Source organism: Hyperoodon ampullatus (genome assembly GCF_949752795.1).
Source record: "Hyperoodon ampullatus genome assembly, chromosome: X".
Classification (NCBI taxonomy): domain Eukaryota; kingdom Metazoa; phylum Chordata; class Mammalia; order Artiodactyla; family Ziphiidae; genus Hyperoodon; species Hyperoodon ampullatus.
Genome location: NC_136913.1, coordinates 99785825 through 99813808, shown reverse-complemented (window position 1 = coordinate 99813808; position 27984 = coordinate 99785825). Strand labels below are relative to the sequence as shown.

Sequence of the window (27984 nt, the reverse complement as noted above, 5' to 3'; positions counted from 1 at the left end):
AGGCAGAAACGTGGGGTGAGTCAATAAGGATGTAACTTCAAGAGCAGCACAGAGGAAAATGTCTATTAGTTCTGGTAGCACAATAGTACAGAGGAAGTTAAGAACTGCTATGCTGATAATTCATGGTTCACTCAGCTCAGTGTTCTATTGGTAAAGTGAACCTAGAAAAAACAAACTGTTGTAATATACTACATGTTTTATGTAAATATCTCACATAATCCTCACTACAATCTTATGAGATAGCTAATGATGTCATGATCCCTTGTTTATAGATGAGAAATCTGAGAGTTTGAGAGCTTAAACGACTTGTCTGTCTTGCATCTTGTAAGTATCATAGCAGGGATTCTAACCAAGATAGAACATAATAGTGCTTATTGTCATCAACATTGAAGATTAGGTATGTAATAGCTTCTTTTAAGTAATAGTTATCATTCATACATTTGTCCAAATCCCTCTTGAGTTAATAAATATTAACTTTGGGATTAATGAGTTTGTTAGGATTGGTTAAAGCAATGCAAAGGGGGAATTCCCTGGTGGTCCAATAGTTAGGACTCCATGCTTCCACTGCCAGGGCCTGGGTTTGATCACTGGGTGTGGCCTAAAAAAAGAAAAAAGAAAAAAAAGACAGGGGAAGGAGGATCAGGGATGTCATATATAGTGTGCTATAAATTATGCTAAAATAAGTTAATATATACTACTCTGAAGATTCCATGCCAGAACAGGGATTTTGGAAGGGACTGAAGATCAAGTTACCAGAGAGATGAAGGCCAAGTAAATTTCTCCTTCCATCATTTCTCTAATCATTTTAGGTGTACTTCTTAGGGCTTTCTCTAATTCAGGACTTGTGCTGAGAGTGGAGTGAGCAGAACTTCACATCACATTCCAGCAGCAGCTGTGGAATAGTTCAGTAAGATGTAAATTAATATTTTTCAGGGTTTCTGGTATATGTCTTGATGATACTCAACATTTCATTGTCCCCACCCCCCCACCCCCGAGGTTAGTATTTAACTGATGTGAAATACTGATGTTTTCAGGAAACAAACTGCAGAGACTCCCATGGCTTTTTTCCTGGATCCTGATCAGGATTTAAAAAAAATTCATATTATAGTTTGATCTAGTTAATCCCCAAGTTCGTTGCCTTGTTCTAGATCCTGAGATAAAACATATCTCACTTTTGATTTATTTATAGGCTGGCAAGAACATCCTGTAGTCTATCCCAATAATCTTGATCTCTAATAGAAGAATTTAGAGCTTTGGACTGTGACTTTTCTTCTCTATATTATTTAAAAATGTTGAGTAGGGGCTTCCCTCGTGGCGCAGTGGTTGAGAGTCTGCCTGCCGATGCAGGGGACACGGGTTCGTGCCCCGGTCCGGGAAGATCCCACATGCAGCGGAGCGGCTGGGCCCGTGAGCCATGGCCTCTGAGGCTGTGTGTCCAGAGCCTGTGCTCCTCAACGGGAGAGGCCACAACAGTGAGAGGCCTGCGTACCACACACACACACACAAAAAAAAAAAAAAAAAAAAGTTGAGTAACTACCAATTTGCTTGGGATAGCGCTGACTATAACCTGACCTGGAATTTCAGAAGTCCCTGAATACAAATCATGTTTGTAGTTGGCCAGTGCTTTATTTAATAGAGGCTGCATATTTTGTTCAAAACCCCTTGTTTTCCTTCTGTAATCTTTGATACATGTCATCTAGTCCTGGTGATTTGTCAACATTCAATTTGTAAGTTTGGCTTGGATAAATCTGAGTATTGCCTGTAATTTAACCAATTACCAACGTGTTCACATCGAGAATAACATCAAAGTGGTAATCACTGTAAAAATATCCTCTCGTATAGACTGAAACAAAAAATTTATGCAATATGTCAAATATCTTTTTGCCCACAATTATCAAGGAATTAACTGATTTCTTCCTTGGCTTTCTCCATTTTGTATATTTTTTATTATTTTATTTTCTTTCATGAGAGATTCACGGGTGTAGTAGAGAAATAAACATTAGTTGAGCACCTAATTCTATACTATTACTTGCACAGAGAATAGTTCCTTGCACAGAGTAATCACTCAATAAATGTTTACTAAATGAATGAATGAATGAATGCCAGGTATTGCAGTGTCACTTTATGTATGTGATCTTATTTATTCTTACAACAATCCTATGTGAGGTATATGCTATTTTTCTTCATCCATAAAATGGAAGAATAATAGTACCTATTTTACAGGATTGTTATGAAGATTGAATGACTTTATATATAAAGCAATTAGAACAGTTCCTGGTAAATAGTAAGCACTATTTATGTATTATTATTATTATTATAAGTATGATTGTCATTTTCTAGTGTTCCCTATGAGGAAACTGAAGTACAGAGATTTTAGGTCATTTTTCTGAGTATTACATTGGCAGTTAAAGGTTTGGAACAAATTTCTAAATTTCATGCTCTTTCTTCTAAACCTTTTACCTCCTGCTAAATTAGTTAAACAAGAAGACCATTAGACTGAGGTGGCTCTAATGCCACGGTGGCCTACATAAGCAAACCAGAATCTAAGCCTATAAAAGCCTCAAGGTTAGGAAATCAAAATTCTAAGGACAACCAATCACAAACAGCCAACTAGGCTTTAAGCTACAGCCAATCAAATAATTTCTTTTTTTTGCTTCCTCACTTTCTCTATGTAAGTCTTTCCCTTGGCTCCTGTTGGTGAGTACTCTTAATCGCTTCCTGTTTGGTACTGCCCAATTCCAATAGATAAATGCTCAAACTCTTAAAATTTTAATATGCCTCAGTTTATCTTCTAACACTCCTTATGGCCTTGGTGTTCTTGTCAAAGAGCTCTAGAATGTGTTATTTTGTCAGATTTTCATGTATATCTAGCCTATTTTGTAGGCTTCCTATTTTTCCTACTTAGTTTATCTTTTAAATTCTTTGAAAGATTACTTTCCTTCTTAAATTTGGTTGTACATGGCCTTTTTCACTTGACAGGTATCCTGATCCAGAGGACATACTTTTCCTGGAGTCCAATACGTTGTTTTAAATAATTGCTAAATTTTTTACTGGCTAGTTATTAAACATTCTTTTCCTAATCTTTTCTCTACCTAATGAATTAGTTTCCCTTTCCATCCCTCTTGATTCTGGAAGTTCTCAATTAATACCTGATTTGATTTGCGATGTAAGAAAGATGAGATATAAGGTACAACTTTCTCTTCTGACACCAGTGGGTTTAAATAATTTGATTTCACTTGCTAATTCATTGTGGAGGTCTGATTCTCAGTTCTGTTCCTTCTGTGGGTCATGCATCTGGCAAATGTAATTTCTTGCAACATAATTATCTTAGTTAACCTATATGGCCACAAAGCATTTTAGACAAGTTGTAATTCTTTCCCGTATTTTTTTTCCAAAGTAGAAATTTTTGTGGAGCTTTCTCCAAGAAAATGAGACTGTTGACAGATTGCTTAAACTGAAATGGATGTAAAAAGAGATGCGCAGGATATTCAAATTAATGATAACTGAATATGACCAAGTATTCTGATAGTTTTCTTGTGTAACTTTTCTCTTAGTGAAAAAGATTTGAATAACTCTGAGTGGGAGTGGAGGGATGGCAGTGGCCTGTGTGGTTGGGTTCATGTTCTAAGAATGAACTCCTAAAATCCAAGATTGATTAGCTTCATATCCACAGTGTTAAATCTCAGAATTCTCAGAAAACCAAAACCTGTATTTCAAAAATAAACTTTAAGGTTGTTTGATGATCAAAGAGTTTTCCATCAGCCATGCTGACATGATGAGAAGAAACTCGAGATATTTTGGAGATCTTGGCACAACTTCAAAGACTTAGAGGACAGAATGCCGAGAACTTTTCCAAGTTTTGGAAGGCAGCAGTTTGGCTGAGACCCACACGCACTGAAACGAGAGGCTTCCTTGAAAACATTTTAAAAGTCTTTTCCTATTTTGGAATCCCAAATTATGGCAAAATTCATATAGGCTTAAAACTCAATTCTGCACCCATTTTCCTCCCCAAAGTTTCTCTCCGTGTTAACACTGCTAAAGGATTCCTGAGGCATTTGCCGTAAGTATTTCAGTCAGGTCCCTGATAGTCCTTCTAAACGCTGTTTCAAAATATTCTGAAACGAATCCCTTTCATCTCTATCTAATATATTTGCCTTTGTTTTGCAGACGCAAAAGGTGAAGCAACACGGAGATTTGGGGGCATATCGCCAAATGACTTACAGTCAAGCTGGTGTCGCTTCGCAAGATTTTGGTACCCAAAGCAGCGGAACCGGGATTCAGCATCCTTCCTCTGATCACACGTTTCTTAAAGCAAGCATTCTGCGCGTTTGAACATCGCCTCTTCATCCCCAACACCTCCTCCCAGCCCGCCCCCTAGTTCCTTCCCACCCTCTACCTCGCCCCCCCGCCCCCCAGCCTGCGCATGCGTTCTAAGAACCCCCTACACTCGCGGCACAAGCTGAGAGTATTGTCGGGGGCTATTCTCTCTCCCAGGAACATGGCGGCGAGTCAGGGAGGTGGTGGTAACAGTGGGGGCGGCGGTTGTGGTGGAGGTGGAAGTAGCGGTGGCTGTGGCGCGGCCGGAGGGGGAGGTGGCGGAGCCGGAGTGGGAGGCGGCGGCGGCGGCGGCGGCGGGACCCTGGTGGTGCCCATCCCGGTACCGACTCTTTTCGGTCAGCCGTTCCCCAACGGGCCGCAGTGGAACCCGGGGAGCCTACAGCCTCAACACACCGTGAGGAGCCTGGACCGGGCCCTGGAGGAGGCGGGCAACTCCGGCATCCTGAGCCTCAGTGGTAGGAAACTCCGAGACTTCCCGGGCAGCGGCTACGACCTGACGGACACCACCCAAGCAGGTGACAGGACGGGGAGGGGGAGGGGAAGCTGGGCTGAGAGGAGGAGGTGGGGGGAGTGGGTGGCTGCGTGGCTGCGTTGTTGGACTCTGCTGGTCTGGGCGGGTGCGCGGGGGCGGCGAGACTGACAAAGTCAGAGCAGCCAGTTCTGAATGTGAGGGGAAGAGCAGGGAAAGGTGGGGGGGCGGGAATGCTGACTGAAGGGTGTATGGAAATCGGGTGGGATGTGAGGGGTGAAAGAGCATTATTGTTAAAGCGAGTTTCCCCAGTAAGGGGTGGGGAGGGAGGTATTGACACCTTCCTGAATGCACTGCTAACTCTCGTGGATGTTCCCATCTTTCCCGGAGGAAAAAAAGGCAATACATAACATCATAATCTATACATATTCTTTAAAGCCATACGTGCCTGCAAGAATGGTGTATCCCTTTTCCTAGTACAGCAGCAGTATTGCCACGGTTTTTCTGTGTTTTTATTTTGTGTGTGTTTTAATCATCCTGGAATATTCTTGCCTTCTTGTCACATATGCCTTTAAAGACTGAGATTTGTCATTTTCCTGGTGTTGAGATAGTGGTGGTTAAATTAGTATTTGCTGCAGTGGAAAATTAAATCATCAATCACTTATGTGTCTGGTTTACTAGGGGAAAGAGTCCTTGTTTTGAGTTATGTTGGAGTCTTAATTTTTATTGCAGATTTAACCAGAAATTTTAAGGGCATTTTTGAGAAACAAAATTAACTCCATTCTTCTTGAGTTGTGGGTTAATGGTTTATCATTTTGAACAAGAAATTGGCTATTGTAATGTTCTTCATATACTCTCTGGTACTCTTTGTTGTGGATGGCATTTTTTGTTATGAACACACTCTCTTTCCCCTCTGCCTTATAAGCCAATGCCGATTATTTTAGGTGTGTTTTGGTTTGATGAAGGATTTTTTACTTTTCATAATCTTTAAATTTGTTATCTATGTGTCTGTTTTTATTTGCTTTGCTGAAAGAAGTCATGGACAGATTTATTTTAATAGATTTAGGGATTTTGAAGCAATATAGTAAGTAAATTTACTCATAATGAGAAGTAATAAAATACCTCTTATTTTCAGAATAACACTGTTTCATTGTATTACGTTTCTAGATACTAAATCAAGGTGTGTGTTTGGATGAGGGTGGGGAGAGGAGGAAAACCTAAAATTGAAGCCTTCTACCCAATTATTCTCTTAGGAATTATCCTAAGAACTGTGAAATGTGTAATTGATCAGTGATTTTGTATTTTGGAAAGCATGTTTGAGTATTTACTCCTTCACTCTGAACAGACTTCCTAAACAATATGTTCACATATTCATGATACATTGGCAAGATATTATACTACTTGGTATGTTCTTCAAAGGCATGAAGAAAAATGGTTTCAGACTGCATCATTATAGAGATATGTTGTTTTGCTTGTTACCTATAAAAGATTTCTTTATCTATAGGACAAAGTTGAAGAAGCATCCTCTCTTGGCATTCAGGGCTTTCACTTCCTGGCTCCAATTTATTATTGCAACCATAACTCTTCAAATGCTCCTACATAGAACCCTCTGTTCCAACTAGGTCAGCTCCCTGTCCCTCAAATATAGTTTATGAATTTTTGCCTCATCTTTGTAGAAGGTCATCCACATGCATGAGATTTCCTTCTTTTCTCCACCTATTTAATTTTGTTCAAGCTTCAGCTTTTCCAAGATGCTGCCTCCAACTCCCTTAGTCTACAGCAGTCTCCTGTTTCTTTGAATTCCTGTGGTACTTATTGTCTTTACCACTTACCTGCTAGTGCTGGCTTTATTTTCTTTTTATGTTTTGTTTTCCCTGAGAAGATGGAGAGCTCCTTAAAGGCAGGGAAAAAGTCATATACTTGTTCAGTTTTCTCATTATATATTGCTTATATTGTACTTAATAATATTTTTCATAAATCTGAATATCATCTTATGTGGTTATAACCACTGGCTTTTAAGGCTTCAGTTTGTTTTCTGAGGCAAGTTTTAACACAAACCAGAACCGTATTTGTTCTTGGTAAAATTCATTCATCATAAACTTTATCAGTGCCTACAGTAACAGAGGACTTTTTGAGATAATTCCACCTCATTTTACTTTTTTAAAAATTGTGGGAACACTTGAAAATTTAAATGAAAAATCTGTGGGTGACTCATTTGCCATTCATTTTTGACCAAATTCAGCCATGAACTAGTTAGGGACAATAATCTTATATGTAAAGAGACTAGTATCCATTATATATAAATGGAACTGAAGACAAACAGAGCATGTTTGAGATTATACATACAAACCGTACATACATACACATATACATACAGACATACAAATATGTATATACAGTATATTTTCTGCTTGATGAAAACAGTTCTGTTTGTTGATATTGTTATACTTAAAATGACTCAGTGGGATACTGTTTCAGTACCAAATTGATTAGACAGCAGTGGTTTATTGGGTTGGGAAGAGATTGGAAGAAGGGAAAATAGGTAGAAAGCTATTTGTTAATCTAGGTGTGAGGTGGTGAGAACCTAGGTTGAAACAAAATTGGATTAGAAGGGGAAATTGATAAATTTCAAAGGAAGGGAGAGGGCTTTTCACATTATTTTGCTTGATAAATTTCAAAGGCAGGGAGAGGGCTTTTCACATTATTTTGCTTGATAAATTTCAAAGGATGGGAGAGGGCTTTTCACATTATTTTGCTTGATAAATTTCACAGGCAGGGAGAGGGCTTTCTCATTATTTTGCTTGATAAATTTCAAAGGAAGGGAGAGGGCTTTTCACATTATTTTGCTTGATAAATTTCACAGGGAGGGAGAGGGCTTTTCACATTATTTTGCTTGATAAATTTCACAGGGAGGGAGAGGGCTTTTCACATTATTTTGCGGTTCCCTAGTGTACATAAGATGAAATAGACCTGTGGTTTACCAACTTGCTTGCATGTTAAAATCACAAGGGAGTGTTTTTTTTTTTAAACCTATGCCTGGGCCCCACCTAGACCAATTTAGTCAGTCTCAGGGGCAAAGAGAGGGTTTTTTTTGTTGGTTTTTTTTTTTTTTTTTTTTTAAGAATTCCCAGGCGATTCTAATGTGCAGTCAGGGTTGGGAAACTCTAAAATAGCTCATTTTAAGGCACTCAAGATATATTTATTGTTTGAGTGAATAAAAACATTGATAAAAGTTTGGTGACTAACCTAAAGCTACTTGTCAAGAGGGTCAAAACCAAAGCTAGGAACCAAGTGTTCAAGTTCTAGTTCAGTATTCTTTTTGATAGACTTGAGTGAAGCAGACCCATTTTTTTCATCATATTATGTCTGTAGTGACTAGAAACTTACCAGGAAGCTATAATTTCTCCAGTTCCCTACTGTTGGATAAATTTGCGTTAAGAAAATAATGCCCCTAGAATATGTAGCAGCAAAATCTTGTTTTGTCTATTAATAGTCTTCCTGTGAGGGAAAGTGGATAATAGGTTGCTGATGGCAAAATTTATCTTTGGTACCTTTTTATTTCTCTTTGCATTTCTGGTGTCTGTTCTTCTTCACCTGTCCCCTTCCTCCTGCCGCCTTCCTTATTTCTTTTTCCCTCTTCAGCCTCACTCCTCTTCCTTTGCTGGGATGGAGCTCAACGCTAAATAATTATGGCAGCCTTTCCAGGCGATTAACATTTAAAAGGGAGAGTTTGCCAATTTACTTGAATCTCCATTTGGTGGTTTGTGCTCGCGACCTTTTTTGAATTGATATGCTTTGCAGATACTTTTTTTTTTTTTTTTTTTGGCCACGTGGCATGTGGGATCTTAGTTCCCGTGGAGTCTTAACCACTGGATGGCCAGGGAAGTCCCTCCAGATACTTCTTGATTAAAATCCTCACCCATATGAAAACATAAAAATAGGGATCAGAAAGTTGGTTACCCATTTCAGCAAAGTAGCTAACGCTGGTTGTAATGTCTTATCTTTGCTGGTCTGTGGGTAGATTTGGCAAGACAAAGGGAAATTGCCTAGAACTTTAAAAAGTCTGTCTGGATACTGTGATAATTTGTTGACTTTAAGAGAGCTTGGAAATGATTTTAATGGCTACCCAAACAAATCCTGAAACTTTTCATATTTGACTTTGTCACCAGTGCTACAAATAAGTCTCAGTCTACTTTCAGCTGCTCCCTCTGCTTCTTCATACTTCTTTATGTCCATAAACAATAGGTCTGTGAAACAGATTTAGGAATTCTTTACATACATCAGATTGTGCTGTGTCCTGGTTAATCACGTGTTTTCCTGTAAACCTGGAGTCAACTCTAGTATTTCCTACATGTGCTGGTTCACCTCTTCAACTGTGGGGCATGGTTCATTGTATCGGCTTGTAAAATGGAGCCAGTCAAACTGTGCAGCATCTGATTTTGTAACATAGGTGAAGGCCATCTTAGTGCATTCAGTGGAATAAGCTTGTGATTTTGCGGCCTGATTCAAATATCTGCCTTGCTTTATGTAATAAATATCTTACTGAAAAATTGAATGTGAAGGACACTTTTGACGGTTGACTCATTTTAATTGCTTCAGATTGAATTTGAATTGCTGAACCTTGCAGTGATTTATTTTATTCAGTGATGAATTCTTCTATAGCATAAATAGTTGCCCCTTAATTTCTTTGTTTTGCAAGTTCACACTTTAAAATAAAATGTTATCTTAAATTGGAGGGTACGTTTATCATTAAAATGATACCATTTATACAGCTCTTTATAAATTCTGAGCACTTTAATATATATTACCCTATTGTATCCTAATAATAACCCTTTGAGTTTTGTAGAGTGCATAGTAATTACTCTTTGTTGTTGAGAGAGGTTAAGTGATTTGCCAGAAGTTAAATGGCTAGTGTATGGCAGAGTGTGGGTCAGAGGCTAGGTTTTCTAACTCTAGCACTATTCCAGTGTTATCTCCATTGCAACACTTCCTCTTCTTATAACAAAACTACTATTAAAATAAACACTGTGCTAATAAATAGGTTATTTAATCTGAAAGATGAATGCTTATTTAGTTTCATAGATTATATATAGTTTTTGTTTGTGGTGCAGTGTGTTTTGTTTTGTGCATGGTATTTGCGTAGCTTGTCTTCATGCCCCTCTGTTGGTTTTAGAATACATTCATTAAGCAAGCTTTTGTTGAACTCTAACTTTGGAAACATGATCCTCGAAGGGTTTACAAACTAGGTGAATGTGTACAGTAATATATGTAACAATTAGAAAAGAGTTATAATATATAATGTTCAAAACTGTATGTTTTAATAAACTGTACAATTAAGTGATATGGAACTGGGGCATAAGGCTTAATTTTATTGGGGGTTAAGTTAGTTTGAGAAAGTTTCCTGTAGAGTTAGGTATAGCTGAATCTTGAGGTAAATGATCAGTGTGGGATCAAGTTATGATTAAGCAGGAGGGACAGTTGCAGACTGTCAGGGGAGAAATTGCACTGATACGGAGTTGAGAATGGCATTGCCTGTTAAGGGCAGATGTTAACAGCAGGTTCACTCTATATTTTCTCAAACATACTTGGAGGCTGAAAGGAGGGAACTAGTCGAGTGTTCAGTGTTAAAAATGCAAGAGGGGGAGGGAGGATCTTCATGGAGTGGGTGGAGAGTTGTTAACAATGGAAGGGAGGAGTTACCTGGCTTTTGCTAAGGTGAAGGGGAAGGTAGATGTCTGGGGACATGATTGTCTTAAATTTTAATCTTAGGTGAGGCAGTGTCATCTGGGAGAACAAAGTTACAAGCATAGGAACAAGTACTCAATAGAGCAAAATGCTTTAAGGAGTCATTATGGAGAGTAAGCCATAGTTTAGAATTAGGACTGTGTTAAGCAGCTAAATTAGTTGCTTTTGAACAACATGAGCTTACCATGTTTTCTGAAAAAAATTATATATACTGCATGACAGGTAAAAGAACAGAGGTGGTTGATTGGGATATTTTTGAATTGGGGTTATAGTGACACTTGCTTAAGTTTAAAATTTAATATTTTGATTTAGATTATTTGTAACATAAACTCTGAAGCATTTATTTATCATCAAGAGCATAAAGATGTACAAGATCCAGAACCTCATTGACAGCATGAGAGATGATGTTAAGGACACTTCACAAATAAAAGTAATTGAATACTTAGAGCATATTGATTTCCTGGGAGGTGATATTTAAGTTCCAAGGCATACAGTGAAACTTTGCAAAAGGGCATATCACTCTCCTAGCCTATCCCAGCAGTACACTCTAAGGGATACTTAAAATGTATGATGCCCACCCCCATCGTACAGAGGCTGTTCATCATCATGATGTAGAAGGGGAAACCTTTTTCTTTTCTCTACACTTTGTGTGTATTTAGGTAGTTCTTGAAGCATTGTTAACACTCTTATAATCAGTTTTCTGAAAAGTTTCAGAAAGTTTTCTCTGCTTCCCTTTTATAGGAAAAAATACCTTATACTCCAGGGAACCATTTAATGTAATAAAAGAAAACTGTACAAGTGAGTTTTATAACAATAATTTAAATTTGTGTTTAGTCTCACTTTAAACTAGTGTATTCAGTCTGCTAAAGGTCTAACTTTTAATCTTTACATTTCTCCTGTTTCAAATAAATTATAAATTGATAGCATTCCACTTACAGAATACCAGTCAATGGACTGTAATTGATAATTAAACAATGGATATTGTCTCATATTTTTTGACCCCCAAATTTTTTTAAAGTTTTTTTTCCCAAGTAAGAAAGTAAGTTCTTCCCTATTTGTGGACGTTGTTAATCTGTGTACTCTTATAATTTGTGACAGAGATTGTTGTCACTTTTAAATTAATTGTTTAAGTTCCTTTCAGTGGAATTTTATGTATAACATTAGGGATTCAAGGTGACAAGAGACAGAAATAAAATAACTGTGCCATAAAATTTTATATGAACTCTATTGAGACTAACCAATTCTAGAGCATTTGTGAATCTGGATTTCATTCAAAAATGACTTCTCTAAATTATTATGTCCCTGAGAGACTCTAGAATGTGCAGCATAGAAATTTTCCCCTCTTAAAAAAGTAATTACAATATATAAATCCTTAATACTTTGAGCTAATTGGTTGGGGATGTCTGTGTCAATGAGAAATCAATTACTTTTAAAGATATTTATACATTAAAAATAGTAAATTGAACATAGCTATCTCCTTAATTTACCTTGATTAGTATGTAAGAATGGATTTGTTATATCTATTTTATGTAAATGGACAGGGTGATAAAGTTGCTGCCTTTAAGGAACTTATGATTTCCTAGTGGTATAAAATAAGTACTCATGTATCTATTATATAGGCTAGATCAAGGTTTCAAGGAATGGGGGAACTTGCCCCCAGGAGATATTTGGTAATGTCCGGGGACATTTTTGACCATCACAACTTGGGGATGCTACTGATACCTAGTGGGTAGAAACCAGGGATGCTGCTAAGCATCCTACAATGAACAAGACTGCCCACACAACAAAGAGTTACCTGGTCCAAAATGTCAGTGGTGATTGAGATTGAGCAGTGCTGGGCTAGAGTAAGATAAATGTCTTAAGTGAAAACAGAGTGATGTGCAAGTTTGAAGAGGGAGCGGTGACATGACTGTTGGTAGAACATCAGAGGGGGCTTTATAATGGAGATGGAGGATGGGCTTTGAAGGGGGAAGGATCAGATTTTATACTTAATCATAAAAAGAGGATACTATATGAATATTGACGTCCTAGAATCTCTTCAAACTCAAAATGTCAAAAAAAGATCAACTTTTGTTATTGACCCTAGGCCCCCTGATCTCCCAGACCAGAAACTTGGGAATTATTCTTGACTCTTCACTGTTCCTCACCCTCTATATCTGGTTAGGACCTAAGGCCTCTTGATCATAACTCTTTGAATAGCTTTCAGATCTGTTTCCTTCCTGTCTGTTCTCACTGCCACTGTTGTTGTTCAGGTCCTCCTCTCCTCACCTTTAACTGGACCTATCAACAGTTTTCCCAGATGATCTCTCTGCCTCATGTTCAGTTTGCTTCAAGTCCAATTAGTCCTTCACACTGTAGCTGGAGCACTCTAATATGCAGATCTGATTGTCACTTGTTGCTACTAAAACACCTTCGATCCAGTAAGCCAGCTCTTTAATAATACATTGCTTATTCCTTGTTTTGAACTTTAAAAAAATGTGAAAAAGCTAATACATAACTCTGCTTTATATAACTGGTAATTTTTATATTATATTACTTAATATTAAGTTGTTCAGATTCATCCAAATTGTTGTATGAAGCTGTAGTTCATTCTTTTTTTGTTTTTTAAATTATATATTTATTTATTTTATTTATGGCTGCGTTGGGTCTTCGTTGCCGCACACAGGCTTTTCCCTGGTTTTGGCGAGTGGGGGCTACTCTTCGTTGCGGTGTGTGGGCTTCTCACTGCGGTGGCTTCTCTTGTTGTGGAGCACGGTCTCTAGGCGTGCAGGCTTCAGTAGTTGTGGCTCGCGGGCTCTAGAGCACAGGCTCAGTAGTTGTGGCGCACGGGCTTAAGTTGCTCTGCGGCATGTGGGATCTTCCTGGACCAGGGCTTGAACCTGTGTCCCCTGCATTGGCAGGTGGATTCTTAACCACTGCGCCACCAGGGAAGTCCCTGTAGTTCATTCTTTTTGGTGGCTCCATTATCTTTCATTGTGTGACTGTAGCATAGTTTATTTATCCACTGTCTCACTGGTGGCCATTTGGGTTGTTAACATTTTTGCTCTTGTGAACAGTGCTGCTATAAGCGTTATTATACATGTCTTCTGTTGTGCATGTGCAAGAATTTCTCTTGTGTTTATTCTTGGGAGTGGAATAGCTGGATTGTATGGTATGTTAATGTTCAAATTAAGGAGATAATGCCAACTGGTTTACAGTTTACCTTTCCATCAATCTCTGTAAGAGATACCATGAATTCATATCTCCTCCAGCACATAGTGTTGTCAGATTTAAACATTTTGGCCAAACGAGTTTATTATTTTTAATTTTTTTGGCTGCACTGAGGCATGCGGGATCTTAGTTGCCCGACCAGGAATCGAACCCGCACCCCCTGCAGTGGAAGCGCGGAATCCTAACCACTGGACTGCTAGGGAATTCCCCCAAACGAGTTTAAAATGGTAGTTCAATGAAGTCTTTTTTTTATAGTATGAAACTATTTTTTTTATTGAAGTGTAGTTGACTTACAATGCTGTGTTAGGTTCAGGTGTACAGCAAAGTGACTCAGTTATTTATATATATGTGTGTATGTGTGTATATATATATTTTTTTCAGATTCTTTTCCATTATAGGTTATTACAAGATATTGAATGTAGTTCCCAGTGCTATACAGTAAGTCCTTGTTGTTTATCTATTTTGTATATAGTATCTGTTAATCCCAAACTCCTAATTTATCCCTCCCCCCTCCTTTCTCCTTTGGTAACCGTAAGTTTGTCTTCTGTATCTGTGAGTCTGTTTCTGTTTTGTAAATAAGGTCATTTGTGTCATTTTTTAAAGATTCCACATATAAGTGATATCACATAACATTTGTCTTTCTCTGTCTAATTTACTTCATTTAGTATGATAATCGAGGTCCATCCATGTGGCTGCAAATGGCGTTATTTCATTCTTTTTTATGGCTGAGTAATATTCCATTGTATATACATCTTTATCCATTCATCTGTTGATGGACACTTAGGTTGCTTCCATGTTCTGGCTACTGTAAATAGAGCTGCAGTGAACATTGTGGTACATGATTCTTTTTGAATTATGGTTTTCTTAGGGTATATGCCCAGTAGCAGGATTGCTGGGTCATATGGTAGTTCTGTTTTGAGTTTCTTAAGGAACCTCCATACTGTTCGCCATAGTGGCTGTATCAATTTACATTCCCACCAACAGTGCAAGAGGGCTCCATTTTCTCCACACCCTCTCCAGCATTTATTGCTTGTAGACTTTTTGATGATGGCCATTCTGTCAGGTTCGAGGTGATACCTTTCTTGATTTATATTTCCCTGATCACCAGTTTCGTTAACATATCTTCAAATGTCTTACCTACTTGGCCATATGTGTTTCCTGTACTGTGAAATTATTTATTTGGCCCCAAATGCTAATACTATACTAATCATTTGTCAGTTTTGTATATTGTATTTTCTCCTAGTTTATAACTTGTCTTTTTTGCATTTTAAGGAGTCATTTGCTGAACAAATGTTCTACATTTTAATACAGTCAAATTTATCAGTCTTTTATAGTCACTATTTTTTGTGTCTTGTTTAATAATGTGTAAAATATATTCATGTATGTTTTTTACTAAAGGTTTTAGAGGTTTGTTTTGGATGTTTCAGTTCCTCATCAATGTGGAATTGATTTTTATGTATAGTGTGAGGTAGAGGTCCAATTTTGTGTTTTAGTACATGGATCATCTTTTTCCAGATATATCCCTGCCTACTTCTTTTCTTTTTAACATTTTACTGAGATATAATTCACATGCCAAAATTTCACTCATTTAAAGTATATAGTTTATTGGTTGTTAGTTGTACACTCATCACTGCAGTCTAATTTTGGGATATTTTATCACTTCAAAAAGAAACCCCATACCCATTAGCATATCCCCTCACCCCGCCACCAATCTAGACCTAGGCAACCTCTAACTTGCTTTTTGTGTTTATAGATTTGTTGATTCTGAACATTTTATATAAATAGATTCGTACAATATGTGGCCCTTTGTGATAGTCTTCTTTCATTTATCATGTTTTAAAGTTCATTTATGTTGTAGCATATATCAGTACTTCATTCCTTTTTATATCTGAATAATATTCTACTGTACATTTTGTTTGTCCATTCATCAGTTGATGGACAGTTGGGTTGTTTCCATTCTTTGGCTATTATAAATAATATTGCTATGAACATTATGTAAAAGTTGTGTAGATGTATGTTTTCATTTCTCTTATATATGTAGGAGTAGAATTGCTGGATCATATGTTAATTCTATGTTTAACATTTTGAGGAAATGCTAAATTGTTTTCCAAAGTGGCTGCACCATATTACATTTCCAGTAGCAGTGTGTGAGGATTCCAGTTTCTTCATATCTTCAACAACACTTGTTGCTATCTGTATTTTTGTTTATAGTCATCCTAGTAAGTGTGAAGTATAATCTCATTATGGTTTTGATTTGCATTTTTGCGAATGACTAATGATGTTGACCTCCTTTCATGTGTTTATTGTCCATTTGTATATCTTCCTAAGGAAATGTCTGTTTAGATTCTGTCCATTTTCTAATTGGGTTGTCTTTTCATTATTACTGAGTTATAAGAGTTTTTTTTTTCTTTTTCTTCTGTACATAAAACCCTTACCCAAGTATGTAGCTTGCACATGTTTCTTTCCTAGTCTGTGGGTCGTCTTCTTTGAAACACAAAATTTGAAAATTTTGATGAAGCCCATTTTATCTGTTTTTTTCTTATGTTGCTTGTGCTTTCTGTGTCATATCTAAGGAGCCATTGCCTAACCCAGGGTTATGAAGATTTACTCTTTTGTTTTCTTTTGGTTTTATAGTTTTAGCACTTACATTAGACATATTATGCATCTTGAGTTCTTTTGTTTGTTTGTTTTTCAATTATAACTTGTTTTTTTACCAGTAAATACTGTATTTTACCCCTCAGGTGTGTTGGTACTTTTTTTTTTTTTTTTTTTTTGCGGTATGCGGGCCTCTCACTGTTGTGGCCTCTCCCATTGTGGAACACAGGCTCCGGACGCGCAGGCTCAGCAGCCATGGCTCACGGGCCTAGCTGCTCCGTGGCATGTGGTATCTTCCTGGACCGGGGCACAAACCCGTGTCCCTTGCATCGGCAGGCGGACTCTCAACCACTGCGCCACCAGGGAAGCCCTGTATATCTGTTCTTATCCTGGTACCACTCTATCTTGATTTCTGTAGCTCTGTATTAAGTTTTGTAATCAGGAGGTGTGAGTCTTCTTCCAACATTGTTCTTTTTCAAGATTGCTTTGGCTATTTTGGGACCAATATGAATTTTAAGATCAGCTTGTCAATTTCTTCAGAAAATGCAGTTTGGGATTTTGATAGGGGTCGTGTTGAATCTGTAGGTCAATTTGGGGAAATTTTACCATCTTAACAATATTAAGTTTTCCAGTCCATGAATATGGGATGTCTTTTGATTTATTTGTATCTTTAGTTTCTTTCAATAATAGTTTGTAGTTTTCCTCAGTCTTTATCTTCTGACATACTATCATATATAGAAAAAAATAGAATTTTTTCTTAATTTCATTTTTGGAATATTCATTGCTAGTTTATTTTTTGTGGCTGCACCACGTGGCTTGTGGGATCTTAGTTCCCCAACCAGGGATTGAACCTGGGCCCTAGGCAGTGAAAGCACGGAGTCCTAACCACTGGACCCAAATGTAATTGACTTTTTTTAGTAGACTTTATTATTATTATTATTTTTAGTATATATTTATTTATCTATTTATTTAGTTGGCTGCGTCAAGTGTTCGTTGTGGCATGTGGGATCTTCATTGTGGCATGTGGTATCTTTCATTGCAGTGCTCGTTGCGGTGCACGGGCTCTTTGTTGCGGCACATGGGCTTCTCTCTAGTTGTGGCGTGTGGGTTTCCTCTTCTCTAGTTGTGTCGTGGGCTCCAGAATGCATGGGCTCTGTACTTTGCAGCATGCAGTCTCTCTAGTTGAGGCACGCAAGCTCAGTAGTTGTGGCACGCAGGCTTAGTTGCCCCACAGCATGTGGGATCTTAGTTCCCCGACCAGGGACTGAACCTGCGTCCCCTGCATTGGAAGGAGGATTCTTTACCACTGGACCACCAGGGAAGTCCCTATAATTGACTTTTACATAGTGGTCTTTTATCTTGCAACCTTTCTGAACTTGTTTCTTCATTCTAATAGTTTTTTAATGGATTCATTAGGATTTTCTGTATATACGATCATGTCACCTGCAAATAGAGATAGTTATACTTCTTCCTTTCGAATCTGGATGCCTTTTATTTCAGTTTCTTGCCTAATCATCCTGGCTAGAACTTCTAGTACAGTGTTGAGTGGATATGGTGAGAGTGGACATTCTTGTCTTATTCCTGAATTTAGGAGGAATGCATTCAGTCTTTCACCATTAAATATGATATTAGCTCTGGTTTTTTTCATAGATGCCCTTTTTCAAGTTGAAGAAATTCCTTTTTATATCTAGTTTTTTGTCTTTTATTGCATTAATATGGTATATTACATTGATAGGCTTTTAGATGTTATATCCTTCTTGCATTCCTGGCCTACCTGCTTTTCAGTTTAGACTCATAGTGTCCCAAAACTCTACATTCCAGCCTGCCAAATTCCATGCTGTTCCTTGAAAGTATCATGCTATTCCATGTTTTCATGTTATTTTTGCCCTTACTGTTGATGTCCTTCTTCTCCCTCTTTTCTGCCTTGTGAACTCCTGTTGATCTTTTGTATCCAAGGTCAGGCCTTTCTTTATTACCTTTTACCTTTCCCCCATCCTCTACATATAGAGATTACTCTATCCCTCTAATGTAGCTGCTGTGATCCTTTATTGCAATTAATATATTTCCCCTATTGTAACATTCATCATCAATTTAATAACTTTTCCAGAAAAAAAGAAACACTACCACAGTAAGCACATACATGGATTTTAGAAATGTTAACATTAGACGAAAATGTGCATTGTAAAATCAAAGAAATATGGTATTTGTTTACATTTCTCTTTTTATTGATTTTGGAGGTTTTTGAGTGTAGCTGCTTTGTTGCCACTCCAACATTTAGTATAGTGTGTGGTACACAGTAGATGTTTAGCACATTTGTTCAATTTAGCCTGCTTCTTACCCTGGGTGCCTTTTCAGGTCCCTCCACAGTTTGTCTCTTTTCCGCTATGTTTTCCAAATACTTCTCATGTATGTGCCTGTTCTTCAGTCAGATTGGACTTCTTACTGTCTCTCTGATTTTTGTTTTTATTGTTTTGTTATATTATTTAAAAAAAGAAAAGCTATCAGAAAGCAAAAAGAAATAACAACTTATTAATTGCTTCATAAGCAGAGATATGATTATTAAACTTTAACAGTTGCAAATTAGCTATAGTTTTTATATATTGTTATATTGTATCACTGAATATGTTTTTATTTTAGAATAGTTGACTGCTTTTAAATATTTAGGTTAGCTAATAAAATTGATTTGTAAGTAATGTTTATGACATTAAATAACATGTTTGGCATTAAAATTATTATAAAATGTTTTGAGGATTAATCTGTTGTTTTAACCAGTCCTATCTTGAAAATCATATTTGTAGATGAAGTCCAGGAAAAATTGTGAGATGAATGCCTATTTTGTGCTTGGCTTTAGCAGTTTTTCCAGTAGTATAGCTCTAAATTGTTTAAAATTATTTGCATGTGTCTTGGTCTAGTTTTCTCTTCTTACATTGGTCTGCTGTCCTCCATTTGCCATAAGCTCTCAGAAATAATTGCTGTATATATGTTCACTGCTTCTCTTGTAAAAAACCTCATCAACTCATGACTGAATGTTTTCTCAACATTAATTTATGTAATGTTGTTGCCTTAAAAGTCTTTCCATTATAGTCTGTTGTATACTTTTCTTCCAAATTGTTCTTTCTGAGAGTTTTGTTTATGCCACTGTTCCACTGAAGAAAAATGTTTTATAACATGATTTTTAATGACTGCCTAATAGTCCATTGCATGTATGCACCATATTTTATTTAATCATTCCTCTATTGTTAGTTGTTTAAGTTACTACTTAATATCAGTACATAGCCAGGTGCGGTTGTGCTCTTAGCTTTACATTGTTTCCCTCAAGAGGAGTTTAAACTCTTTGAGGGCAGATAACACTTTCTATACAAAAATACCGTATAGTGTTTGGTTGACTGCGGTGTCTCTCTGCAACAGTTGATAGTAAATGCTTGTCAAATTTCTAAACTTAAAATTATGGGAAGGAGCATGATAATTTTATGTACTGACTTCTTATTCTATTTGTGTGACTATAAACTAGAGGAATGGCTTTGCCATGGTATCTTGGTGATCTTGCACATCTCCACATAGGCAAGGCTGAACCACAATCTGACTCAAATCTTGGGGAAAGACTCTGATCTTCCCTGGTACATGGCAAGATAGATGACATAAGGTCATTTTGTGTCCACCTCCCTATCTTGTGGGAGGCTGCCTCAAGGCACTTTATTATCTCCTTCCCTCATTCTGGTGAGACATGGGACATTCGTTCAGATACAGTTGTGAGTATAAAATTGCAAAGCTGCAGTCTAGAGTTGGCTCCTCCATGACAGAGCAACCCTCTGTGCATGTTGTCTGTTATTTGGTCCTTCCCTCCAGTTTGGTTTTGTCCTGTGGGACTAGGGACATGGGGAACTGACACCATACAGATCATGGTTTCTCTGTCTTGTGTTAGTAATAAACTGTCTGAATCCATTTGGTCTTATTGGTAGCTGCCAGTGTGCTGCTGTGTAGGAGCCACTTGAACATTTAAGATATACTAATGGGGTTTTTTTTGGCCTGTTTTGTGGAATTTGTCATTTCTTTGTAATTAGTTTACTGTAACTTGCTTTTAATTTCAGGATCCAATATTTAGTGCCTTGTTAAATAGCTCAAGTAAGGATGATCCTTGCTCTGTAAATACAGTATTTTTTTAAGGGGCACAGTACACCGGCTGTAAAATTTGTCTTAATCTGGATACATCAAAGATGAAGTAGTTAGTTTTGTTTAGCATAGTAGCTTGCACTTGGGGTTTTTGTTTTGTTTTGTTTTTTTGTTTTTTTTTTAACCCTCCTCCAGGACTGCTTTTGTTTTGGAATCCAAAGCCTACTAGAGTTATCTTGGGAAGTCAGTTTGACATAGACTGTTCTTATGTTACATTAGACTTTCCTTTCTCATGCAGTAGAAATGTACTAAGGTATCATAATTAATGCAAATAAAAAGTATACTGTGTGCTTGTCCCTCAGTATCCATGGGGGATTGGTTCTAGGACCCCAGCGAATACCAAAATCCACAGATGCTCAAGTCCCTTATGTAAAATGGCCTAGTACAATTGGCCCTCCATATCTGTGGGTTCCCCATCTGTAGATAAGGAGGGCCTACTGTATAAACATATCCATTTGATTTTCAGTGACTAGTTGACATTGATCTAGGCAGAAAGTACATCAACGTTAGATTAATCATGCATGAGTTCAGATATCTTAGAGATGGTCAAGGTGACATGTTTTGTTATTGTTCACTTCATTTTCAGACTAATTATAACATTTATAATTATAAATTGTATAGTTTTGGGGGTTTGCTTTATGAAAATAGTTTACATGAAAGCATGATTTTTGACATTAAAACTTGCATACTTTCATAGTAATTTGCATTTTAAAAATTATGACATATAATATTGGATTAGCAATAAAACATGACAGCACAGTGATAGATGTTTGGTAGCAGACCAAGTTGTGCCCCATAAAAACAAAATAATTGTATATAATACCAACTTATAATTAGCCTATAGCTGTCTGGATACATCATTCTTATGAATGAAATATATATGGTTAGAATTCAGTTTACATTCTGAAATGTAATACTTTTAAAGTAGTATAATATTAATAGTGTTTTCTTATAACAGAAGCATGCTTGCTTATTGTAGAAAATTTAGAATATTAAAAGCATAAAGAAGAGAATACAAAACACTCAAAACACTCCTTATTCTACCAACCTTGAGTAAACATTAACATTTTGGTGTATTTCCTTCATACCCCCACACTCATCACCTTGTACATACCTGTAGGTCTTTGTATGTGTATATACTGAGTGTATAAAATGTACATTTTAAAAGGAAACAATTGGCTCATACTGTGTATATAGTTTAATATTTTGAGTGTTCTAGTTTTTACCCTCTGAGCATTCTTATTTCCATATTAAGGAATCAAGTCTATAATATCATTTTTAAAGGTTGCGGGATATTTCACTTCGAGGGTATACTGTATTTTATTTAGCCTTTACCTATTGTTGGACATTGAAGTTGTTTCTAATTTTCTACTCTATTAAATAACTGAAATGTACATCATTTTTTAAGCATCTTTATTTGGTTTTAAAAATTGCTAGAGATTGAATTCTTGGATCAATGGGTATGAACATTTTTAAGGCTCTTGATTCATATTGCCAAATTTCCTTCTAGACAGGTTACCTCATTTTGAATTTCCATCAGCGGTATATGGGGCAGTGCCCAATTCAAACTAGCCTTGCCAACATTGAGTAATATCTTTGAAAACTTTTAAATTTGATGGGTGAATTACAGTGTCTTATTCTTTACATTTCTTTTGATTAACAGTGAGGTTGAATATATTTTCATATACATCTTGGTCATTGATAATTTTCATTTTTGAATCTGTTTATGTCCTTGGGCCAGGCTTTATCAGTTGTTATCATTTTGCTTTTTGATAGACTGCAGTTTTCCTTTTTATGTAGCTAAATCTAGAAATCTTTTCATTTGTGAATTATTTCTTTATTTGATGCTTTGAAAGTCCATCCCTCATTCTAGAATTGAGTGACTATTCACTAGAATGTTTTGCTAGTTTTTTATGATTCATTTTTCATGTTTATCTTTTTCTTCCATCTGGAATTTATTTTAGTGAAAGTTATGCGATGAGGCTCTAACATTTGTCTTTTGAAAATAAAAGTTTTTCAAGAACCACTTAATAAATAATACTACATGAATTCAAAATGCCAAATTTATAGTCTAATAAATTTTATAGGGGTTGAAGTATAGTGTCATTCTCAAATATCACTTTGATGTTTGAATGTCATTATACTGCATTATTTCTTGGTGAAACTGAAACACTTTGTAGAATTTCCTACAGACAACTGTGCATAGAGCTGCCCCTCCCCCTTTAAAAAAAATTAAGTCTTGTCCTTCCACGTGGCTTAATAGTTGTATGACTCACAGTCCTTTTCTCACTGAGCATGCATATAACCTACCCTCTGGTTAGCAGCTGTGGTTTCTCCTTGCAGCATCTGTTTTTGTTTGCCCCCTTGCTTCTCAAAGTGCCTGTGCTCAAAAGGAGCCTTCCATTATTGGTTGCTGCAGGTCACTAAGGTCTGCTTGTTATTGTTTCTCATAACTGTTGGCTTTAAAGCATTTTTTTCTTCACTTTTTCTAATATCTACTTCATACTTTTTTTCCTCTCCACTGTACTTATGGTTGATATTTTAACATCATGGAGTAGCTTAGAAATTCTTGAGCTGTACATTTTACTCATTCAACAAGGCTTTAATGTTATAGACTGACTTTTCATTATCTTTTCCTGAATGACAGCACAATACCCTTATAGGGAATACTGAATCAAGAAATCACCTGTCTTTGCTGACAGCATCTGTTGAAAGCAGATGCCAGAGCCATGGGGTTGTCATTTCCCATCAGGTTCCAACATCAGAGTCTAATACTTCAAAGACACTCTCCATTCGTGCATTGACAGACAGCTGTGGTGCCTCCTGTTTTCTTGTTGCTTTTGTTTCTAGTCCTAACACTTCCTTTAGATGGAAAAGTAGATAAGGAAGCGTTAGTATTTGAGAGTGTATTAATCAGATTTTATGTGCTGTAACTGCTCACATTCGAGTAATATCAATTACTGAAAAGCACAGAAAATTTTTTTCGTTTTCATGTTAGGAAATAAGTATTTTAGTTAGTTGATTTTATGCACTCTCCTAAAGACATAATTCTAGCATATATTTTCCATGTAATAAGAACTGAATATAATTGTCAATTTCCATCATTTTATTTTATATCTTTATGAACATTGTATATCATTAGGTACAAATTGATAATTTTCCTGTCATTTCTTTTGCTTACTTCCTCTAAGGATTTTAGGTTGTTACAGAATGTTTACTATTTTTCAGTAGCTCTGAGATAATGAGGAGTAGTAATTAAGGGATTTTGGCAATCTTTTATAGGTAATCATCAGTAGAATTAGAATATAGTTCAGATACAGTCTAGTGCTCATCTACTAAATAACAGTTATACCTCATTTTTCAGTCTGTAGGACTTCTGTAAACTGTGAGATACACCCCAAGGATTATGAAGTATTGGTCCCATCACAACAGCTTTGTAAAAAATCACACTTTTAGTTGAACTAAGTGGGGGTGATTTTTTTTTTTTTGCATAGTTCCTTTCACTGAAGTGTTATTATCTGAGCTGATAATATTTGGTGCTAGGGTGGAACAATAATTGGGATCGCTTAGACTTGGTGTCTGACTGGCTTTTAAGCTACCCTAACACGTAGTACCTAATTGATGGTGCTTAATGGAATTTTGAATGAGCGGCACAGCCTATGAGTCAAGTCAGAATGCTGCCTGGGAAATAAGAATGAGACTTGGAAGGTGAGAATCAGGATTTGCCTGCCTCTGTCCCAGACTCTAAGGGTAGAACCACAGAGAATTTGATGCTTATGATATTTAATTATTTTACCTTGTGTATTTTCTGTGGTGAGGCTGCAACTTCTGATCCTTGGTCAATAAGGAATGTACACCTTGGGAGATAATTTTCCATGGGTCTCATGTTTCTGCATATCTTGGGAGTGAGGCACTAACTGCCCTTTGTTCAGGACTATCTTTTGGAAGAAAGGACACTCATGCTTATTATCCAGTAAAATAATGTCTCCCTTTGAACAAAGTGCAGGCATGTGTACTGTCTATTATAAAAGATTTGGGTTCCCTCAGCTTAGACTTCCTCTCTTTTAATGTGATGTATTGTATGTGCAGGTATCCATCTATACCCATATATGTTGCCCCTGTGAGATTTGGGGGGCAAGAGGAACTGATACAGACTTGCTGCTCATTCCACCTGCCGTGCTGTGAGTAATAAAGTCCTCTGACACACAGGAGTCTCATGCCTTCTGCCAGCCTCCATTCAACTGTGGTAGGCTAGCTTGTTGGCTGACAAGTAGGCTAAAGTCTCAGATCCTTTAGAGTTCTTGACAGGTACTCAGCCTATAAAATGTTACAAATCTTTTGAAGAAACTCCTTTACTTTTTAATTTTCTTTAATCTTTGTTTATTGAGTTGGTTAAAATATTGAAAAATTAATAAAAGTCCATTCTTTAAGGAGCCAAGAAAGCTATGTTTCGGCTCAGACTAAACAGTCCTGAAATGGTAAATTAGGAACAGCTGAGAGCTTTATAATGGTGTTCATTATTTTCTTAACTAAAAATTGGGACTTGAAGTAAGATATATGTTCTGCTTCTTATTGCAAGAAGAAATCTAGGATATGAATGTAGTTAAGAGATTTAGAATTTCTCTGACCCTGCTTTGTGGTTCCAGTGGAACAGAATATTTGAAATCTGGGACAGGAAGTCACGATAGTGTGTTGGAGGAGTGGAAAAGCACACATAGAACATGGACTTTGAAGTCATATCTGAGTTTGGAACCCCTCTGCTGTCAGTTATTACTAGTTTTTTAACATTAGTCATGCCATTCAATATGTCTTTGATTCATATGTATAATGAGGAATAGTGGCTACCTCTTAAGGTTGTTATGAGGATTAGAAATGATTATGCAAAGCCCATAGCCTTCTGACCTAGCATATGTGGAGGGTGCGTGTGTGCGCGCACATGCACACACATGAGACAGTTGCTTCAGTTCCACTTAGGTTATTGTTGATGTGAATTTAAAGTTCTGACTTCAAATTATTTCTCTACTTAACTGTCATGCTTCTTTTTTTTTTTTTTTTTTTTTTTTTTTTTTTTTTTGTGGTACGCGGGCCTCTCACCGTTGTGGCCTCTCCCGTTGCGGAGCACAGGCTCCGGACGCACAGGCTCAGCAGCCATGGCTCACGGGCCCAGCCGCTCCGCGGCATATGGGATCCCCCCAGACCGGGGCACGAACCCGTATCCCCTGCATCGGCAGGCGGACTCTCAACCACTGCGCCACCAGGGAGGCCCTGTCATGCTTCTTTAAGCAGAAAATTCTCTATCTCTGTTAATGATGAGTGTTTTCTAAAACACACATCATTGTTAGAAGTTTTTCCATAGGTGAAAATGTGACAGATTTTCAAACATAATCTGGCATTTTTTTAAAATGAGAGGGACTATAGCAATCTATATTATTAATTATCACCCAGGGAAGACTCATGTATCTTAGTTCATTTTAACAATGTGTGACAAAAGTCATACAGCCTTTTGAACACTGAGTAAAATAAAACTATAATTAGTACAGTATAATAGTATACTTTCTGGAAGTCATTTTCTATATCTTGGCAGAAATGCTAGCCAGTGGGCCAAGAAATGCACTGGGTGACAGATGGACCCGTCTGTGGCTCTTGTGGCTGCAGCTTGGGAGGCAGCAAACAGATTTCCATTCCATCTGACTCCTCTCTTCCCTTCTCTAGCTTCTTTGACCTCTGAAGCTCAAGAGTGATACAGAACATAATTTAGATCAGATTATTTAAAATGATCTATTAACGTCTAACAGGCTCCCAGCAGTTTTACAAGGAGCGATTTGAAGGAGCCAGGAAACAGTACACAGCAGTCTGTCTACTGTTGAGTTATTGCCAATACTGCTTGATATGATTTTATAATAAAAACCAAGACAGGGCTTCCCTGGTGGCGCAGTGGTTGAGAGTCCACCTGCCAATGCAGGGGACACGGGTTCGTGCCCCGGTCCGGGAAGATCCCACATGCTGCGGAGCGGCTGGGCCCGTGAGCCATGGCCGCTGAGCCTGCGCGTCCAGAGCCTGTGCTCTGCAATGGGAGAGGCCACAGCAGTGAGAGGCCCACGTACAGCAAAAAAAAAAAAAAAGAAAGAAAAAAAAAAAAAAACCAAGACAAAAGAAAAATAGTTCAGTGGTTATAAAGGCACTTATCCTCAAGGATACTGAGATATCACCTTACTGTTTTTTTTAATATAATTTTAAGAGCTGGGTTTTCTTTTTTTTAAATTTATTTAGATGTTGGGGGTAGGAGTTTATTAATTAATTAATTTATTTTTGCTGTGTTGGGTCTTCGTTTCTGTGCGAGGGCTTTCTCTAGTTGTGGCAAGCGGGGGCCACTCTTCATCACGGTTCGCAGGCCTCTCACTATCGCGGCCTCTCTTGTTGCGGAGCACAGGCTCCAGACGAGCAGGCTCAGTACTTGTGGCTCACGGGTCTAGTTGCTCTGCGGCATGTGGGATCCTCCCAGACCAGGGCTCGAACCCGTGTCCCCTGCATTAGCAGGCAGATTCTCAACCACTGCGCCACCAGGGAAGCCCCACCTTACTGTTTAAGAAAAAAAATGTACAACTATTTAATTAAATATTTTTTTGCAGGCATTCTCTCATTAATTCTGATTTTTGAGAAATCTGTTTATTTTCTGTGGCTGCTGTAACTAGTGACTACAAACTTGGTGGTTTGAAACAACAGAAATTTGTTCTCTTATAGTTCTTGAGACCAGAAGTCCAAAATAAGTCTTTTGAAGCTAAAATCAAGGTTTCAGCAGGACTGTAAATCCTCTGGAGGCTCTAGCAGAGGATCCATTCCTTGCCTCTTCCAGCTTCTGGTGACTGCTGGCAGTCCTAAGCCATATCACTACAATGTCTGCCTCCATCTTCACATGGCCTTTTCCTCAATGTGTCTGTCTCATTTCCCTCTGTCTTCCTCCTATAGAGATACATGTGATGGCATTTAGGGCCCAGCTGGGTGATGCAGGATAATCTCCATTGCAGGGTACTTAATTATATGTGCAAAAATTTTTACCCTATAAGCCAACATTCACAGGTTCCAGGAATTAGGACCTGATATCTTTGAGGGCCACCATTCAGCTTACTGCAGGAAGATAATGAGCAAATTTTTTTTTTTTTTTTTTTTTTTTGCGGTACGCGGGCTTCTCACTGCTGTGGCCTCTCCCATTGCAGAGCACAGGCTCCGGATGCACAGGCCCAGCGGCCATGGCTCACGGGCCCAGCCGCTCCACGGCATGTGGGTTCCTCCCAGACCGGGGCACGAACCCGTGTCCCCTGCATCGGCAGGCGGACTCTCAACCACTGAGCCACCAGGGAAGCCCAGGAGCAAATTTTAATTTCCTTTTTTTTGTGTGTGGGAAAGGTGAAACATCTTTTTAATTGTCTTTTCCCAAGTCCTACTTGTCCCCTAAGAAG

General features: G+C 37.6%; 1 protein-coding gene across 6 annotated transcripts in view; it reads left to right on the top strand.

Annotated features, from left to right (window-relative positions):
• Positions 1-4423: 4423 nt before the first annotated feature.
• LRCH2 (leucine rich repeats and calponin homology domain containing 2) overlaps positions 4424-27984 on the top strand; it is a gene marked incomplete at both ends in the record, with an annotated part of 95592 nt that continues 72031 nt past the window's right edge. For 5 of the 6 annotated variants that reach the window (XM_079728245.1, XM_079728244.1, XM_079728243.1 and 2 more), the window contains one exon: positions 4499-4853. In XM_079728245.1, the coding sequence (XP_079584371.1) occupies positions 4499-4853 (355 nt within the window). Of the gene's footprint in view, positions 4854-27984 lie in introns of all 6 variants that reach the window. The other variant, XM_079728240.1, reaches the window with a different exon arrangement.